Consider the following 21,054-nt stretch of genomic DNA (forward strand, 5'->3'; position numbering starts at 1 on the left):
GCATCTAAGTGCTTCCAAAAAGATTTACATGAAGAAAACATTTCCAACTAAGAAATTGACTGCCTTGACTTGCTTCATGATTTCAGCAAAACCAAGTAGCCTTGTGATTTCAACAAAACCAAGTCATTCTTTTTAGTGGAGTTATTGATGACATTTCAGAAAAGAATGCAGAACTCACTATACCTGAAAATATTCCAAGAGTATCCACACCTAATTAGCTGGCCATCCTGTGAAGACTTGTGTGTGCTCTTTACACACATGAATAAAATTAAGAATGCATTTAAGTCTTCAAAGAATTGCTTTGTACTTTGGTTTGCAAGTGGTATTAAAAGAAAACATAGAACACATTAACTGAAGAACTGAGCGTGCTTTTAACTGCTCTTTTTGAAAATGCTTATTTTACATATAATGAGAAGTTCCTGGAATTCAGGTCACCATGCACTGGCAACAAAGTGGTGCTTGCTTATGAGCCACAGTTCTATTGATACCAGATACTCCTGATAGGAGCTCAATTTTATATGTCAAAATAAAATAAATGAAATGGGCACTCAAATTTCCTTGAGGTAGTAAGAAGCAAACCATGCTTTCATGCTGGAGCATTTCTTAGCAAAGAAATGAATGAATAGTTTAGGTTCCAAAACCTCAGCCTGTGGACTGAATATTGCTTTTGAGTGGAGAGACTCTTGTACATAATTTGATTCATAGTTGTGCATGAAGCAGGTTTGGAGCTAAATGCACAACCTGATCATCCCCAAATTTTGCAAAGTCAACATCCAGCTGAGATCGTCATGTCTACCTCTACTTCCATGTACGTGTCTGAGAGGATGTTCGGATACCAACTTGAATGTGGTGATTTGGGCATATCTTTCATCCGAAATTCATATAATCTTTCCTTGTACGCAATTCTCTAAAGACTTCTCAAACCCACCAGGTAGCATGACATGTCAGATCTTCATTAATATGCTGGTAAACTACAACATTCTTTAATAGCAGTTACTTTAATGCCCATACCTGTCTGTGCCATATTTTACAGGACAAACTTCACTTCTCTCAGTAACAGAAAAGGAGGAGATTGCTCCCTCCATGCAGATCATGATTTCTGGTGCTGACATTCATTGTTCACTTTCAGCCTGTACGGGTGATCTCTTCCTAGTTCTCTGGATTTGATGCTGTAATACAGTGCCTAGTGGTAAGGGAAGAAAACAGCAGAGGGCAACTTTCTCACTCACCAGCATCATTCCTGTGACTCAAGGCTGCGTAAGAGTGGACTGAATGTGTAGGGCACATGCTGGAGACATCAGGCCATTGGATCTTGTTTTCAGTGCTCGCCTAGGTGGGTGTTAGACTGACTCAGGTTGGTTCTCCTGGTAGCACGGAGAAATACTGTGCCACATGAGGAGGAAGGTTTGTCTTCAAAGCAAATAAACCTTAACATACAGGCAGTGTTGGAAGTAAGTTTTACATTCCTCTGTATGCTGTCAGATGATGAACATGCACAGTGCAGTATCTAGAATGCCTCTTCTCTCTCAGAAAGACCAACTCTTTGTACATTTGTGGTTTTCAGAATACTTTGCTCAGTCTTAAAATCCAGCCAGACATCCCAAGTAGGACACAGTCAATTCACTAACCACTTAGGATCTCTTCCTTTATTTAACATATGTCCAATCAACAAAAGCATAAAACTTGGGGGGGGGGGGGGGGGGGGAAGCCGGTGTTCTCCCTAGGAAGAGCTTAGCTGATCTAAATGCAAATAAACTCTCACCCCTGCTGAGGTGCCAGACTCAATCCATCTGTGCGTGCAAAGAAAGGGCAACGCTTCTGAAAATGGCAACGCTTCTCCAAAAGCACCAGCTACAGACAAGTTCATCCTTATTTAATAAATGCCCATTTGCAATATGACTGAGGTGCCAGGCTGAAGAATGGATACAGTATACAAGTCAACCTATCTTTTCCCACCCCCACTGCCCTTGCTCTCCTATCACGCTTGCTAAATGTACGCTAATCTTCCTCTTGTCTTGTGTTCTCACTTTTCTTGCAGTCGCTGTGAGCGCTTGCCTTGTAATGAAAATAAGGAGTGCCAGAGCCTGCCTCTGAGAATAACCTACTATCACCTCTCTTTTCCTACCAACATTCAAGTACCCACCGACATTTTCCGCATGGGCCCTTCCAATGCTGTCCCTGGGGATAAAATTCTGCTGTCCATCATCAGCGGGAACCAGGAGGGTTTTTTCACCACAAAAAAAGTGAACCACCACAATGGCATTGTGGTCATGCAGCGGCAAATCACAGAGCCCAGAGACCTTCTTCTGACAATTCAAATGCAACTTTCCCGCCATGGAACTGTCAACACATTTATTGCCAAACTTTTTATCTTTGTCTCTGCACAGCTTTGATCCCTAACTTACAGGCATTAGTGGCTACTTTTTCTCTTCTAAGAGTAGCTTTTTTTTTTCCAATTTTAATAAAGTTTTAGTTCATCTGTTGCATGCTGCACTTGCATTTTATTTGCCATCATCATTACAGTTCTCCACTTTCCCTTATCACTGAATGTCTCAATTTGGGGAGATTCTTATGTGTACTTTGCATCATTATAAAAAGCAGAAATTGGTGTCCAAGAGCTTATTATCTGAATATACCGAGGACTGAAAACTATTAATTTACTTCACACAGTAGTGGAGTTGGTCTTATTTGATGATATACAGCTGCATATGTTAGGTCTAAATTTTCAAAACAAAATAGGTACATAATTCGAGCTCTCTCAACTGAGACATATTTAGATAGTTTCATCACTTACGGGACAAACACTGTGCATTTTCTGAAAATCTATTAAAAGGCCCTTAGGACCTCAGAGGTGCCCCAGCACACAAGTCACTTTGAAAGCGTGGAGCCCGATTCTCAAGCTGCGCTAGTTATCGTTGCTCTGTTGTAGCTAGTGAGCTTGTGCTGATGTCCACCAGGTACAGATCCCAGTTCTAACTTTTAAGGATGGTACAAAAGAGAATCTCCTCTAAAGAACATTTCTTTTAGAGATTTTTCATCTTCCTTTCTGTGGAATTTCCACTGAACTGAAAAACTAATGATGGGAAAACAGCAACGAACTTCCTAACAGCATTCAGCTAGCAGCAGAGAGCTCCTTTCTATTTCACAGGCTATATCCTGGGATGTGTCTACAGGAACATTTGAAAAAGATATTTAATGGGTCTCATAACATCTTTGTTTCTCCAACTTCCATATCAAAGCTGATAAATTTTTAACTGTAAAGACTTTACCCACCACCACCGCAAAAAAAAACCCAACCAAACCATAGCAGCCCTGAAAGGTCAGCCAGAATTCCAATATCCAAGTCTTTCTTCCTTTACTTCTACGACTTTCTTCCTTTACTTCTATGCAATCAAGAACAATGTAGACAATACAACTGGAATTTCTTTGGAGTTTTTTTGTTTTGTGAGCTGGAAAAGGATTTATTTTACTCTTCAGTCCTTGTATTGATAAATATTAAAAGCTCAGTCCCAGAGGTATGATCTAAAAATTAATGTTCTTTTACACCATCTTGGGCTCAGATCTCTCTGCTGCCCAGTACCTAGACAGAACAGTCAGTCCATAGACGAGTGAGGAACAACCCATGTGAATGCACATATAAAAAAAATGCCTCACTATGTAAATACAGACAGCACAGGCAAGGTACAAGGTTAGAAACTGGGAACCTTCTAAACCAAGATCACAAGCCTTAATCACCTGAACACAAGGAATTACTCTATTAGCTGTAAGCTGCGGGCTCTCAGGCTCATCATCAGCCAAGGACTAGATTGGGGCATGATCGCAGCACTCTGCCAGAGTATTACATGTTCCCTAAGGCAAAGTTTATCCCAGCTGGCTGACAGGAGTTCAAGTCTCATGAGGAATGCCAATGTTTAATAAGTCTGTTGACACATACTTATAAAGCTGCCAGAAGTTGCCAGTGGGGATAGAGTCCCAGCTTTAAATATTGAAAGCACAAGCCCGTGCTACTTGAGTTAATGGGGTTTCTTACCGCCACAGAAGATGCTTGTATATAAATGCCCTCTGGCTACCAGTTCATTATGAGGCCATAATTAAGTAGGATAAAGATTCAAAAATAAACTTCATTTTTGCAAGCATTAATATATATTTGTTTGGCAGGAAAAGAAGGGAGTGTGAGAATTTGGCCTTCAGTATTGTAAAATGCTACCATATTAATTGCATTCAGCAAGTAATTCAAGAACACGGAGCTCAGATTCTCCTGTATTAGATGCTTTAATGCTGCAGTTTAGCTGGAACTTTGAAGAACATGTATGTGATTATGTAGCGCCATTTATGTGCGTGGTTCTTTCCAAATGAAAATGAAATCACGGCTCCTGGTCCAAAGAACTTACTAATTGAATCCAACAAAGAATATGAAAAGGAATGACACCAGGACCCAAGAAGACAGAAAAAATTATATTCAGGAAAGGATTATTTCCAAAATAATTAGAGCAACTGAGCTGTTTCTTAACTTTTTTCTCTTTTAAATGAAAAAGGCCTGGAGGAGGTACCAGCTTCAAAGCTGCAATTTTTGTTAGAGGGGGAAAACTTGAAGGAAAGATTTGAATAAAGAAAGTTCTGAGCACTTAGGAAGAAACTTTTGTCAGGCACAGTCCCCACTGTAGGAGGACATGAGCAAAAAGGAAAACGTCAGCTAATCAGAAGATCAAATGCAAAGATGACGTGTAAGGGTAAAATAAAAAGTATCCTGAGATCAGAGCACATCATTAATAGCAAGTATCAGGATTTGAAGTAGATGCTGGTTGTCAAAGAAGTTGCTCCAGAAGAGGTCTAAAGATGTGCTGTCGAAGGAATGAGAGAACAAAGTGTTACTAACTGCACGTTGGATATGCTGAAGCAATTAGCAGGGATATCAAAAGAAAGGAGATCAGAGAATGAATATTTAGGCAGGGGAAAACGAAAGCACAAACTCAAGTTTAGCAGCGTGGACAGAGCATGCAAAAAAAAAAGGTGGTGGGATTTGTAAGAGGAGAGATAAACGGTGCAAAGAAACAGAGCTGACACAAACGTTTATCTGTCACACGTATGGTTACAAGCTGGATGGATCTAGTAATTAGTTTTAGTTAGGAACTAACACAAATCACTTGTGATCATTGTGATCTTCCATTTCTGTATGCAGGGTACCTAATTCATGTCAGAATGCTTTACTCCAGTGAATCAGAAGTGAGAATTATGAATGTAAGTCTTACTTACGACTTCATCTTAAACAAATTCATGGCTTTATTGGATGAGAATTTCAGAAATGTTTGTATTTGCCAAATTTTGTTCCAGCTGAAGTCGAGAGTAAAGCTCCTTTCCGTCTCAGGAAGGAGCAAAGGCAGACCAATACTGAATGCTTCAGACATTCCCACCACAATGTTTTTGCATACAAATGCTATTATCTAAATACAGCTATGAAAATTTAGGATGCTGTATGTATTGTGTCAGTACTTCATTAGTAATAATGTCCCAAAATGAGTTATGCAAGCTACTGTTTATTGGTGTCCCTAAAACCTTTAGATGGTGGTATAGTTATTATTTATGTGTTATATAATGCAAAGAGAAAAACTTTTAAAGAACTTTTTCAGAATTTTTAAACACGTTATTGGAAGTAAAACCAGTCTGACTTGGCTGTTGTGACCCCAGCTCAGCAGGATCCTGAGGAAAGATGCAATGTTTGTTTGTATGGCTGTATAGATGTAAATGTCTACTAAACTCCTCTATACACAGTAAGGAAAAAAAAGGGAGAGAAGGAAACAAACACAAATTATGTACATTTTTCCTCCATTCTATTTGTTATGTGTTTTGAAATAGACTATTTTATGCTGGAACTAGACTATGTAATTTAGCTGATCCTTATTTCACAGACATGAGGGTCAGCTGGCTGGAAGTCCTTTCTTAATTTGGCAGCTGAGATTTAAAATAAAGGGATGGAATCTGTTATCGTAGGTCAGACTATTATGTCCATATATCCAGAATTAATTTGTTCTAAAATGACCAGCATGAGGCATTTCAGGAGAAAGCCCTATTCTGTTCCCTGTGAGATGTCTAGGAAATGACGAAATTTTGTACCCAGGTAAAGGTGGGAAGTAAAAGGTCTCTCCTGGCCTGTATCTCCTGGCCAGTCTCAAAACATCAACTACAGAGTGAGAATAACAAGCCAGACTCGGCTGGTGTAAATTAACCCGGCTTCATTGCCTTCCCGTGGACTATGCCAGTTCATATCTGTTGAAGCATGTTTTCCTTAATGTTGATTCATGTTTTCGCTTTTATCTTTATTTTAGCTTCATACAGTATCACCATGTTTGACTTTGTTTTCTTTGATGAGCAAATGTGGGTAGCATATAATAAGAAGTTACTGATGTATTTATTATTAATAGAGCCATAAAGTCCCTTTGAACATCTGAAAAAAGATGGCTTGTAGATGTGGACTTGGGTAACACATTTTGAAAAGAGCAGGAACCATTTGTTTCTAGAGGCATCTGACGAACTAAAGCTTCCATTTTTGTTTCCCTTTTACTCAGTGAATTTTTCTTCCTTTTAATCTTTTAATTCCCCCCCTCTGACACTGCAGTCTTTTCTTTTTTTCCACTTAGAAATATGAAGAAATGGGCAGGTCAAAGTTGAGATCATTTGTGGGCCTTAGTCACATTGTAAGTCCCAGCATAGCCCTTTCATCTCTCATGAACACAGACCGGGTATTGTGTGAAGTTCTTGAACTGTAAGTGACTTTAAATTCACTCTAGTGGACAAGGGTGAGAAGAAGTCATTTAACTTTTAATAGACTTTCAAGTACGAATGAGCAGCTGGTTGAGATGGAATATGAAAGGACCCTTACCATTTCCCCAAACTCAGAATTCAATCTTTGAGGTTTTAAATAATGTGGTTAACTTTTTTCCTCCCCCAGTTTCCATTCTGTTTTCTCAGTTTAGATGGAAAGGGGGGGTGTGAAAAAAGAGAGGCTTTTCTGGCTCTTGCTGCACTGAAAGTCGTGAAAGAAAGTTGGCCCTTCAGATTATTTCCTGCCAGGTTTCCAGAATGGAAACAATTGTTTCTGCTTTATAGGACTGATACCCCATGGAGTACAAAAAGGCTTGTGCAAATAAGCGTAGCTCCACTGAAATTGGTGAGACCGCGCCAGTGCACTGCAGCTGAGGATCTGGGCCTAGTGGTTTGGTCCTGTTTGTACTTGAAAAGAGACTTTACATGGCGTCTTATGCACTACAGTTCTTTCTATTCTTACATGCCTGGCTTGAAGAACTGGGTTTGAGGGGGTTTTGACTGCAACTCTTACCCAAGCCAAATTTTTCAGTGGTCCAGCACTTCTGATGATCTGCGTTTGTCTAAGTTTTTGAGGTGAAGAATGAACACTTATATCAATTAGAGTTTCTAGCTCCCCAGATTGCAAAACACAAAGTAATTCATTTTCAGGATATATATGCATCTCTCTCTCATTTCTCTTAGTGTCAGACTTGAAAAGACAGATACTATCCGTTGCATTAAGTCTTGTCGACCAAATGATGTCAACTGTGTGTTGGATCCAGTCCACACAATTTCCCACACTGTCATTTCACTGCCCACGTTCAGAGAATTTACAAGACCTGAAGGTAAGTGGTTTGTTCCTTGTTCCATTTAATAGACTACAACATATAAAACCTCCACCGGAAATCCTTGCCTAAAGCCAGACTAGCTACCGGTGCAGTAAAATGTTTGCACAGTTCCAAATTATAGTGTACTATTCATTTAATTAAAACCTTCGATATCCAGGAGTTTTAATTTTATGGGGCAAAGAAAGTCACTCTGAGCTCTAACTCATACGGCTTCCCAGTCTAAGGAAATATTGAGTCTGAATTCCCATTTACCACATAATTCACATTTACTCACATAATAGCTGTGTGCCCCATGACTTTTTTCTTCCCTTTTTTGCAGATTTTGCCATAGGAAGTAGGTGCTCATTATATTTCTCTCATCTGTTTATGGTCTGTTGTTCGCTATTGACAGGTGGCTTGTTCCAAGAATATAGCCTTTATCTACATGCAAACATTAATCACAAAATACATTATATTGAATATACTATCTAGTACTGTGATTTGCTGGTTTTTGACCTGTGAAAAAAATAAGTTGTTTTTTAAAATATACAATAAAGGAAGGGAAATTCCAAGGACTGGACAGAAAGTTTTTAAGCTAAGATTTTCAAAAAGCATCCAAGTGAGTGCCTGTCCAGTCATCCAAAGTGAGTTTTCCAGCCCCAGATGCTGCACTCTCATGGGCACTCATGTATTTCTGTAGTTCCTTCGGCCTCTGCAAGTTTTTAAGTCCTGCAGTTTCATAAGGATCGCACTCACTTCGCTTAGTTCGCATATAAACTTAGAGATCAAGAGCCAATTTTTGGTCCTTGGCATTTGTATTCATTTTCTGGCAGCTTCACTGGGGATTGCGTATACTTCCATAGGTGGGTTGACTGCCTTCAGCCCTGCTTCTCTGTAGGATGAGCCACTCAGCAACTTACTGTGTGGCACAGACACAGAGGGAGAAGAAGGGGACGGAGGAAAGGGAGATTATTTTGCAGGGGTTTTTAAAGATCTTAAATCCCTATTTCTGATGCACCCAGAGTCTCAGCCTTGCTATCTCAGAAAGTTGTCCTAAATGAAAGCCAGAGCTGATTCTTCACTTCTGTACCAGGCAGAGGGAGTAGGGCAAGAGACGTCCCGATCCGTGTTCATATAGGAACAATTTAACCACCAATAACTTCGCTGCGTAGAGCTGCTGTAGATTGTGTCAGGCCTGTTTCAGGCCTTGGCTGGCCCTACTTCACAGGGAATGGAGGAATGCCCCATAGCCACTTCTACTCCCATACACACCCCTTCAGCCTCACCAGGTGTACTGGCAGGAGAGCTAAGGATTTGGCCCAGGATGCTTCCCAAACGGTTCCCTCATTAGTCCATCCTCATGATTTAATAAAAAGAGATGAGACCTAGTGATCTGAGAGTACTACCGAAGCCCAGAAGACGTTCCTAAACTGTAATTCAGCGCATGGCCTTGGGTGAATTCTTACAGCCCCATGGTTTAGTTTCATCATCTGTAGAGTGAGGATAATAATGAGAATAATAATATTTACCTCCCTCACAAGAGGTTTGAAAAATAGTTTCACTTTTTTTTTTAAACCTAAACTCCTCCTCCAGTGCTCAAAAGGACTCTGTAATTTGTAATGGCAATACTTTGTATAACTGCCTAAGGGAATCAGAGTTCACGGGTTTATCTGTTTGGTCCCCCTCCACTGCCCACTCTGTGGATCCCCAGTGTTGTCCTCTTTGGGTACATGCTGGAAGTCCAACTAGTTTCTAAGAGTGGTCTTTCTGGACTCTCAAAGTAGTGTTTTGGCTTCAGGGCTTCTTGGATGGTGCAGGAGGAGAAAATGAATCTATCCAAATCCACCCTTCCCCCAGATGTTCTTTCTTTCCGTTTTAAAGGACAAACTGGGGGTGCGGCGTTGTCCTCCACCAGCTTTGAGGACAAGTCATTTTGGATCAAATTCTGTTGGGTTCCTCAGTGGTGTTTTCAAATACTTCTCAGTATATTCTGTGATACTCTTTATTTGCAGAGATTATTTTTCTTCGTGCCATCACACCTACATATCCGGCCAACCAAGCAGATATCATATTTGACATAACAGAAGGAAATTTAAGAGATTCCTTTGATATCATCAAGCGTTACATGGACGGTATGACAGTGGGTGAGTAGAGTGTTTTCTGCTTACTTTCTTCTCTCAGTCATACTGTAGAACAAGGTTGAAGAAATTAACTCAAGTAATTAATTCCCACCTTGATTTTCAAGCCTGTATTGATTTAATACTCTCCAGTCCAATATGTGTAATTTGAACTAATATCACAGATTTTTTTTTTTATTCAAAATACCAGACGCCTAACCTTTAATTTGAGAAGTATTTTAACTTTTTTTCAGAACTGGCTCTAATTACCAATGCAAATGGCTTAGCTTTAAAATGATGAGGTTTGCCCGTTATAATAAAACCAAATATAAAATATGTAGTATGTCTGCGAAGAGACTGTAAATTGAATTAACTGTTCTTTCTTGTTTAAACAGCATTGCACCAATTTTTGGGTAATAAAATTTTTAAAGCAGGACTGAATTTACTGAAACTGTTACCTGTTGTAATATTTAATGACAGGCTGGTTCAGTTTTAAATAAGTAATACCTCTGTTGAGGGTAAAAGGGATCTGTCAAATGCTGTGGTTTAGAAGAAACTTCAGAATGGAACATACACATTTGATTCACAGTCTCAATTTGGCAGGGAGGAGACATGGCAGGAGGTATACCTGTGTATATGGGTCATGCACTAGACCTGCATCTCATCATATAGCGGGGAGGGGCTGCAACACAACCTGGGGTCGTACTTTCTGGTAGGTTTCTTTCAGAGCAGGGCCCTTTTGGGGGATATAATGCATACTATATCCAGTATGTAATGTGTATAGTGTATCTAGGATATATACATACGTGCATACAGATACCTATTTACAGTATATACTGCAGCTTGGCTCTCACTGTGGGACTCAACATACGCAGGCATAGTTGGCAAATTACATGAAAGTCGCAGAACAGGAGGAGGTCCCAGCTGATGTGCTGCTTTGCCCAATGTGAGTTGGTAGTGCAGTGGCAGGGGAATATGCTGTGATTCTCGTGCTTAGAGAGTGAATATGCCAGGTATTAAAAAGTAGTATTTGATTGCTCTTTATTAATGTTTATTTATGAAAATAAAGGACCACTGTTCCCAGCGAACATTTGTGCTTCAGTATGTCAATGTGCAGGTTCTGCTCAGGTTTATACATGTGCTTCTGGGCTTTCTAGCAGGACTTGTCTGGATGAAAAGAAAAATCACTGCTGTGCTTCTTCCATACTGATGGTTTGTGAAAAAGTCATATTTAGCATGATCTGAAGGTGGCACTGTTGCATTTCAGAAGCATGATAGTACAGCGTCAGCTGTGCAAAGGTTTTATGAACTGTAGATAAAAATCATAAGTCATTAGGTTTGTATTTCTTTCTTTATCAAACAGAAGTATACATGTGAATGCTGAGAAAGAGGGAGAGTCTGTTAAAGCAGGATGATGAGATTACAGATTTCAGGTATTGGGTTGATTCTTTAGAAGAGTATAAATGTTATCAGATCCCACAGTAGTTACAGTAGTTTGCTTTTCGTGCTGTGTTCTTCTTTCTGTCTGAAATAAGAAAGAAGGATGTGTTTAGAAATTTGACTGGCCAAGGTATTCGCCTGAGGGAAGCGTTTCCATTTTGAATAATAGGACTGCGTGTCAATGGTATTTTACTTGGTAAACAGGATATCTGCCTCACAACGTTAGGAGAGAAAGGATATTCTTACACACCAGGTTGAGAGGATATGATACATGCCTAAGTACATTCCCAGCTCTGCAAAAGAATTGGGCAACTCTTTCTTCACCTCAGTTCCCCCATGTGCAACATGGAGATGATAAAACATGCCTACTACTGTCTTAATTAATTCTTGTATGCAAGAGTCTTAATTAATTCCTCTATGTAAAAGTACTTTGAGATTAATGGATGGAAGCTGCAAAGTAAACTGCCTGCAGCAGAATTGGAAAAGGAAAAACAAAACAAAACCCCAGCTGATATTACCTGGAGGGGCAGAGGTTCAGGACAGCATGTTGTATGTGTGAAATTAGGATTGCAAATAATTCTGCCAGCAGCGGTTCTGCTCTCATCATAATATCATTTTTCTTGTTATTAATAATCAGAATGTTAGGTGTTCCCATAAAAGTGCTGGGAAGTTTTCAAGACAAAGAAATAAGATGGGATCCTAGTCCACAGGAGTTCACAAAGTGAGCCCCTCTTGTAAAGAAAGGGGAAGGGTTTCTGTAAGGGTGGAAAAAGATAAAGGGCATAGATGATATCAGAAAGATTTATTGGTTATCGGAAAGATTTGTTGGTTATCCCATTAAGTTACAGGAATATAAGAACTGTGGGGATGTAACATAGGGACTTCAGCAAAGCAAATGCCCAACTAGCCCAGTAACCAGTGTCCAACATATGGGCCAGTAACAGAAAGGTATACAGGAATCTTTCTCCAAATATAATGTTCCAGCTTGCTGCAATCATCAGTTTATACACTTCTGGAAAAGCACACCTGGACCATCATGCTTGATGACCACTGATGGACATATGCCTCTTGAATCTGTGTAGCCTATTTTTTAATCTTTTTTTGCTGCCTATATTGCAGAGGAAAGAATACATTTACTCTGATAATAAATCATAGATGCATGGGTAAAAGGAATAATAAGCATGTTTCATTCTCTTGTAATATTTCAGGAGAAATGATCAGAGTATCAAAGCTATTTTATCTGTTAATGGCAATTAGATCACCAAATATCTTTTCTCTACAAGACAAATTTTCTCTACAAGAGGAAAGATAGAAAACCTCTACAGGAGGTTGTTTTTTTTTTTTAAAGAAAAGACATGGACTAGCTCAGAGAGAGATGAAATGCATAAGAGCATATGGAAAAAAGCAGGAAAATAATTACTAGTGTTACTGAAAGAGCTGAGTGTAATAAACCTTGACTCGATGTCAGAACAGAGGAAACCAATGAAGGGATTCAAAGAAAGGAGGGAGTACTGGGAAAAGAGGGGGAGAGAGGACAGATCAATGCAATGCTCTTGCAGGAAGTCCTTCATCAGTAAAACAGTTTTTTGCTAGGTTGTCACAAACAAGAAGAGAGATGATGCCTTAAGAAGGATATGCATCTAAACTGTGTTTGTGTGAATGGAAAGGAACAAGATGCTCTCAAAAGTGTAACACTAAAAAAAAGTGAAAAGGTACAGGTTTCATTTGGTAAAGGTTTAGAGAGTGGGAGGAGCTGTTAGAGATGGAGTTACAGAAGAAAAGTGAGGACTTCAACACTGACAGAGAATTGTGGACTGAAGAGAGTCAGGTCATCAGTTTTAGCCATTATCCCTTTAAGTTGACACTGAGACATCAAGGAGAAGATGCTAGTGAAGCTGAGAAATATGTAGGATTGGATGGAGAGCGGCTGATCAGGCTGGTTTGTGATTTGTTGATGGAGAGATAGCAGCTGAAGTCATAGGAGGAGATGAGAGTGTGTAGGAGCAGGTTGTGAGGAAGGAAAAAGAAGAAACTAGAAACAGAGGAAAGAGTTGCCCCAGGGAATGTTAGAAAAAGAAAGAACACCGCCTCCCAAAGGAGATGTAGGAGGAGCAGCCACAAAGGTAGGAGAAGAAAGAGGCAAGGACAGTATTGCAAACTCAAGGAAAGAAAATATATCAAATGGGAATCAATGATCAGCAGTATCAGACATGGAGGAGCCAAAAGTAGTAAGAACAGACTCCAAAACTAGCTATGCTGACCTACAGAAAGTATCTTCCAGTGGTAGAGAAGGAGCAAAAGCCAGCCTGCTGGAGTGGCAGTGCATAGACTTCGTGCAAGCTGAAGAAAAAGAATCGTGTAAAAAGTTGCTTCCAATATTTCTACACTATTGTATTAAAAAGAGATGCGAAACCCCATTCTTTCCCAGTTCAAGAAGTGCTGTAGGACTCTTTGTTGCCTGGTGTGGTTACAGGCCAAGGTGGCACTGAAGCCAAAAGGTACTGTTAACAACTGCACATCACTTACTAGCATGGGCGGGAGAAAACCAGAAGTGCAGACCTATTCAAGGGGTTTTTTTAAAGCTTTTATAGACTTTTCACTGCATTCCTCCTTTAACCAGCTGTCAGTGAAAAATGAAGAATGCATTTTCAACCTGTACAAAAATGTCCTATCAATGCCTAAGGTATTATCAGATACTATAAAACATTTTCCCCCTCAGCTACGCATTCATTTCCTTAGGTGACTGTAATACCACCTTGTAGTCTGGTAAACTTCAGGAAGATTTTAAAATTTCATAATACAGCTAAAAGTAGTTTTGATAGGCTGAAATCTTCCGTGTTGCATTTGATACTAACCTAAGCATATATTCTTGCCTATTAAGCAGAATGGTACTATTCTTATCAAAAGCATCCAGAGCCAATACAATTGTAAAATTTCACTTGTACCTATAGAGCTTCTCAGGGGTGTTGTGCTGGTGCTTGAATACACTGCTATGAGTGATTGCTTATAATTTTATAGATATGTACTACTGCTCTCCGTTGTTATTTGCAAAGATTTCACTGCTATCTCTGTCCTGAATTTCCAGCCTCTTTTACACGTGTGATAGTTCATGATGTTACCTTTGAACCATTACAGAAAGTGTCTCAACTACTGATAGCACAACACTGGACTTAGTAGTAGTCTAATTTCTACTGTGGTATCATGATTGTTTAGTATGTTCCAGAGGCTGGGGAGAGACTTTTAAAAAATGATCTGAAGGTAAACAAAAGCAGATACCATAAGAAAGTGTGCTTGTGGGATCCCATATTGGCTGGGGGCAGGAGAAGGAGACTGGAGGTTTATTTGACTTTTTGGGAAACCTGTCCTTAGCACAGGGGTAGTGGTTCTGTATCTCGTAAGTAGTTTGGCCATTCCCAGTCTGGCAAAGTCTTTTCACACTCCTCCACGCAAATGTTTGTATGGTCTGACATTAAATTCAGAGTCACTGGATTGCAAAAGATTTCGTTCTGAACTTTGTCCCTGGACCTACTCTGCAGTGCTGGGCAAGTAGCTTCACATTCCTCTCTGCTTCTCCCTTACGCTCTGTTGCTCTAGACTCTTTATCTTTGGGCCAGAGGCTGGCTGGCTCTTACCGTGCATTTGTTACAGTGTTTAGCATAATGAGATCCCCGGACTGATTTGGGCTTCCTGGCACGGCTGTGATGCTGAAAGTAGCAGTTCACCTACAGTTGCTTTTCTGTGGGGAAGTGGAGGCTAGGTGTAGGCAGAGCCAGGGCGTCCAGGAGAGCTTCACTGTTCACAGGGGCGAGGATTTCAGCACATACGTTATCTCCCCTTGTGGATGCTCTTACTAGAAAGTAAGCAACAATAGCCACCTTTTGTCATGACTATAATGTCATTAGCATGAAACGACAATGGTGTCTGGCGATACAAAACCGATGCTGTCCAGTCATTCACAGTGAGCACACAGAGCAGGGACATAATTCAGCAGGTTTTTCGACAGGCTCTTGCAGCCTTACGTTAAAAAAGACACAGTCCCTTTCAGTAGCTTTGTTCTGGTTTCATCTAGGCTTGCCCCTTTCACAAGAGGAGCCCCTCAGCAAAGAGTATTTTGTGAGTTTTTCTCTATGCCAGGTTGCCCTGTCGAAATTAGTAGCTACGCATTTGAGACAAGGGTGCCCAGAAGCTGTTTGGTAAACAGGATCCTAGATTTATTGCCTGAACCTGCCCTTTCAGGATGCTGATGACTGCGCTGTTCACTAGTCAAATCTCTCAACACCCGCCCTCCCCTCCAGAAAAAATGTCAGGCTGGAGAGCAATTCTGGAGGCAAACAAGCAACTCGAGCAGGAGGTGAATTTTCATTTCGTATCTGAGAAATGCTGAAGGTGCTTTTCTGGTGAAAATGAGTCTCGTGCTCGAGTGGAACAACCTTCCTAATGCCAAATTTCACTCTAGCACATTGCAAGTATCTGGTTAATCAAACGCTCCTCCTTGATCAATGTTCATCTCACCCCTCGGGTAGGAAGGTGTAACGTATTACAAACACATTCATACGGACCACCTTCGGTTACAGTTTACATAAAGCCAGCAGGCAAATAAATAACACTGCAACTCTGATGAAGTTTTGTGAACTGTGGCATGAGGTATAAAACCTGCCAACTTGGGAAAGAAATGGACTGAGTCAGGGAACAGCTAAGGGGACCGCCAAAGGTCCTTGGTTCAGATTACGTAGCATGCATTTTTTGGTATTAATTTTAAACAATGGGCTGAGATACTGCATAAATGAGCAAATAAAGCCAGATTTGGAATCCAGTACACCGAGAATCATATTATAGCAATTCCTCTGAAAGATGTCTGTGTGAATTCAGCCTTCTGAGGTGCTTTGTCCTGGTTTAGAGTAGTCAGAGACCTGCTTTTCTGAGGATCTCCAAGTGTGAAATATTTGTGCAACTGATTCAGCTGCTTCTGCTGCTGCTCCCGAGGTTGTGTGTCGATAGCAAGCATCACATTCCTGCAGTAGCGCCTACAATCCCTATAAAACTGGAGACGGAAGGTAGGAGACTCAAGGCATATCGTAAATCTTTCCCAGTATGATGCACAGATGCATGGCTCACTTAAAAAAAACCCCACCCTAACTTTTATTTTTAAAGGGGTCAAATGTGGTGAAGTGACCCCTTCTTTCAGCCTTATTTTGAGAATGTGGTCGGGGATTAACACACATTAAGATTCAGAAAGCTTCCCTCGTCAGAAGTTCTGCTAACAATACCAGCAGAGCTGTCGCCTCTAGGTGATGACTGAGAGGCTACGTAAGGGCTTTCATGTCAAATCCTCAGGATTAGGTACTTTTTCTTCCATGGTAAATTGAATCACAGAGCCGTATCGTGCTGTGTGCCATGATGTGGCTCTTTGCCAAGAAATGCTTAGGGTTACAATAATTAATTGCCCAGGTGTCATGGATATGCTACTGTATCAAAGCTTGGCTGAAACTGAATAATGTGGTCGTGGGACAGGTAGGGTAAACTAAGCCACTCTCACTAAATGGAGAGATTGCACGTATGTGATGATGTGCTGTGATGGACACTAAACCCTCTGTAAATAAGATAGTGGGAATAAAGTATCATCAGGAGGCTGATATATGTGATTTTGCACATTTTGGACATTTAGCCTGGAAGTTTTTCCACCTGTTTTTGTACTATGTAAGGTTCTTATACTACCTAAAGCATGTCACGTTCTCAAAGGTGGAACAGGAAGGATTAAAAAATATATGGTGGAAACTATTTTTTAATGAGGCTACTTCAAGTACAGTTATTGCATTTTAGGCATGAGTGATTTCGCAGCATTGTCAACATTAAAACCCATTGCGAGGTTTGGCTGGAAGGCAAACCAGAGATCTAAAAGCACTTCAAGTTTGCCAAACCAAGATAAGAGCACATCTCTCTGAAGTTATTTGGTATCCTTAATAAAGATCATAGTATTTGTAAACTAGCCAAACCTCAGTAAAATCAAAGGTTGTTTTTAATTCTTTCATAATACCAAGGCTCCATATGATCCAACATGACAGATAATAGCTTTGAAAATATTTACCATTTGTTTCTGGCCAAAAAATGTATTAATACTATGAGGCCTCTTTATTGCCTCTTTATTTGATGCATTTCAGCAATCAAAGCTTTCTAGAGAAGCCCAAGTGTTAATGAAATTAAACTTCGTTGAGTGGTTGAAGGATAGCATTTATAATAAATTGAATCCCAAATTTCTGATCTGTTGAATAAGGCTAATCAGAAAGATCCTTTTTCATGCTGAAATGTAACTCCTGTACTGTAGTTTCCTTTTTCTTTTTTCTTCAGAGGTGAAATGAAAGGCAAAAAGAGAAGCAGATTCGAAGAGTTTTAGCTAAACTTAAACTGAGACTTTTACCCTAGGTGAAAACTTCAAAGGCTGGAGAGTTTTAGACGCAATTGTTTGGACAGTCTTTAAACGAGAGCTTTGTCTTTATGCGGTTGATAAATGATTACTGTGGTCAACACATATTGTGAGCATGGAAAAGATCTGAGCTGTTGCTTATGGTCGCAGGTGCGGGCCCTCCTTTTTTTTCTGAGGGGTGTCTTGCCCTACCTCTGATCCTCTTCCACACCTCTCAGAGAAGGATACAGTACAGCTCTGGGCTGCACTGTTGCGTAGCGCTTATTGAATTGCTCTGGGGACACAGGCGTTTTTGCCTGTTCCTGAGATAACATGCCGCTGGGGTCAGCACTGCACCAACTGGCCCAAGTCGTTAGGAGTCCTGTTTATGCCTCTGTGCAATACTCACTGTTACAGTACCTAAATCACCATTGCCTTTCTGTTCCCTAATAGGGAGCGTTGGGATTGTATTAAGCGATCTGGAGCTTTGTTGGTGCTTAAAAGGGAAATCCCCCTCTCCTGTCTACCTCTGAACAAACACTCCAGCCCTTTCCCTGTTGCCAGCATTAGTGCTTGTGCAGCAAGCTACATTTTTGTTTTTTTTTTTCTTTCAGGTGTTAATCCAAGGGAAGGGGTGGAGGGTGTAGCAGGACTACTATTTTTGATCAGCTTAAACCAACAGTGAAATTGCCCTGAGTGTCATGTAGCTTATGAAAGCGTGATTTTACGTGTCCAAACTGACTTCTAAATCATTTTATAAGCACTTGGTTGCGCAATAGTTGAAAATTAGGCCATTTTCTTAGGAATTTGAATAAAGATCTGGGAGGCCCATGTTTGAAAAGTACATGTTTTTGAAAATCTTGTCCCCAGATACTTCTGCAAAGATATGTATAGCCAGCCACATTCCTGTGAAGCAGTTGTCCATCAGCATAGAAACCTTGTTAACATCCAACTCTAACTTGATTCTCCAAATCTATTATTTTGTGAAGTGTTCACCATCAAACTTGAATGAAGGTCTAATTCACAATGTTATGAGGGCAATACACTTCAAAGCAAGAGGAAATCTATTTCAGTACTTGTATTTTGATTAATGAGTTTTCTGAATCCTTTAACCATATTTATGTTTGTCAGGTGTGGCAGCTCAAGGATTAATGATATCTTCAGAGCTATTTTTCTGTATATGATTTGATGCCTGCAGTGATGATTACCGAGAAATATTTCATTTTCCAAAGAGCAGCCACTTATTAATAAAACAGATTATATCAGAAACTATAGAGCACCACATAGCAGGAGCCTACATTGTTATTGTCACAAATAATTGAGAGAAATATAGATAGCTTTCACAAAAAAAAAAAAAAAAGGAGAGAAAATGAAAAGGACTATTTAGCTTTTGAGAGATGGAGGAATCTAAGGTGTACATTAAATTTCTGAAGGCAGCAGACATCTGGTGGTCTGGGAAGTGCCTGCAGTTTGACAGCTAGATTGTGCCTTTAGGCACAGTCATGAACTAGAGAGGACTGGAGGAACATAATGCCTGTGAGACTGCCTATGGAGGCACAGCCCCCTGCTGTAAAGGGCAAAAAGAAGGGCTTCTACAAGTACATCAACAGCAAAAGGAAGACTAGGAAAAATGTGGGCCTGCTTCTGAATGGGGCAGGAGACCTGGTGACAAAAGACATGGAGAAAGCTGAAGTATTCAGTGCCTTCTTTGCCTCATTCTTTACTGATAAGACTGGCCTTCAGGAGTCCCGGGGCCCTCAGAGCAATAAGAAGGTCTGGAGCAAGAAATACTCACCCTTGGTGGAGGAGGATCAGGTTAGGGAACATTTAAACAGACTGGACATACCCAAGTCCATGGGAGCTGATGGGGTGCCCCCACAAGTGCTGAGGGAACTGGCCTATGTCATTGTGAGGCTGCTCTCTATTATTTTTGAAAGATTGTGGTGATCAGAAGTTCCTGTGGACTGGAAGAAGGCAAATGTCACTCCAACCTTCAAGAAGGCCAAGAGGAGGATCTAGGGAACTACAGGCTGGTCAGCCTCACCTCAGTCCCTGGGAAGGTGATGGAGCAAATCCACCTGGAAAACATTTCCAAACATATTAAGGACAAGAATGTGACTAGGAGTAGTCAGCAAGGATTTATGAAGGGGAAATCATGCCTGACCAACCTGACAGCCTTCTACGAAGAGATGACTGGATTAGTGGATGAAAGAAGAAGAGTGGATGTTGTTTATCTTGACTTCAGTAAGGCTTTCAGCACTGTCCCTCTTAATATCCTCATTGGACAACCAGAGGAAATGTACACTAGGTAAGTGGACAGTGAGGTGGATTGAAAAACTGCCGAACTGCCAGGCTCAAAGGGTTGTGATCAGCAGCACAGCTAGCAGCCAGTCACCAGTGGTGTATCTGAAGGATCAATACTGGGACCAATTTCTTCATTAATGACCTGGATGATGGGACAGAGTGCACCTTAACAGGTTTGAAGAGGAAACAAAACCTTGATGAATGGTCGATACTCCAGAGGGTTGTGCTGCCATTCAGAGGGACCTCGACAGGCTGGAGTAATGGGCTGACAGGAACCTCATGAAGTTCAGCAAAGGGAAATGCAAAGTCCTGCCCCAAGGGAGAAATAACCCTATGTACCAGTACACACTAGGGGCTTACCAGCTGGAAAGCAGCTCTGCAGAGAAAGACCTGGGGGTCCTGGTGGACACCAAGTTGATCATGAGCTAATGACATGCCCTTGTGCCAAAAGCAGCCAATGGGCTGCATTAGGAAGAACATTGCCGGCAGGCTGAAGGAGGTCATCCTTTCCCTCTACTCAGCACTAGTGAGGTCACCACTGGAGTGCTGTGTCCAGTTCTGGGCTTCCTGGTACAAGAAAGACATGGACATAGTGGAGAGAGTCCAGAAGAGGGTGATGAAGATGATTAAGGCACTGGAGCATCTGTCATATGAGGAGAGGCTGAGAGAGTTGGGACTGTTCAGCCTGGAGAAGAGGAGGCCCAGGGGGAATCTGATCAATGTAATGGGAGGGGGTAAAGAAGACAGAGACAGACTCCTCTCAGTGGTGTGGAAAGGACAAGAGTCAATGGGCGCAAATTGAAATACAGGACATTCCACTTAAACAGATGAAAAAACTTCTTTACTGTAAAGGTGGTTGAACACTGGAACAGGTTACCTAGAGCTGTGGAGTCTCCATCCTTAGAGATATTCTGTGGTGGGTTGACTCTGGCTGGACGCCAGGTGCCCACCAAGCTGTTCTATCACTCACCCTCCTCAGCTGGACAGGGGAAGAAAAATACGATGAAAGGCTCGTGGGTTGAGATAAGGACAGGGGGAGATCACTCAGCATTTACCGTCACAGGCAAAACAGACTCGACTTGGGGAAATTAATTTAATTTATTACCAGTCAAATCAGAGTAGGGTAGTGAGAAATAAAACCAAATCTTAAAACACCTTCCCCCCA

At 40.9% G+C, this 21,054-nt stretch overlaps 1 protein-coding gene across 3 annotated transcripts in view; it reads left to right on the plus strand.

The window, feature by feature from the left end:
• FBLN1 (fibulin 1) overlaps positions 1-21,054 on the plus strand; it is an 83,943-nt gene that overhangs the window by 51,769 nt on the left and 11,120 nt on the right. For 2 of the 3 annotated variants that reach the window (XM_076344287.1, XM_076344306.1), the window contains exons 15-16: positions 7,504-7,646; positions 9,641-9,772. In XM_076344287.1, coding sequence (XP_076200402.1) covers positions 7,504-7,646; positions 9,641-9,772 — 275 coding nt within the window. Of the gene's footprint in view, positions 1-2,038; positions 2,480-7,503; positions 7,647-9,640; positions 9,773-21,054 lie in introns of those variants that run through there. The other variant, XM_076344297.1, reaches the window with a different exon arrangement.

Source organism: Aptenodytes patagonicus, chromosome 1 (genome assembly GCF_965638725.1).
Source record: "Aptenodytes patagonicus chromosome 1, bAptPat1.pri.cur, whole genome shotgun sequence".
In the NCBI taxonomy this organism is placed as follows: Eukaryota; Metazoa; Chordata; class Aves; order Sphenisciformes; family Spheniscidae; genus Aptenodytes; species Aptenodytes patagonicus.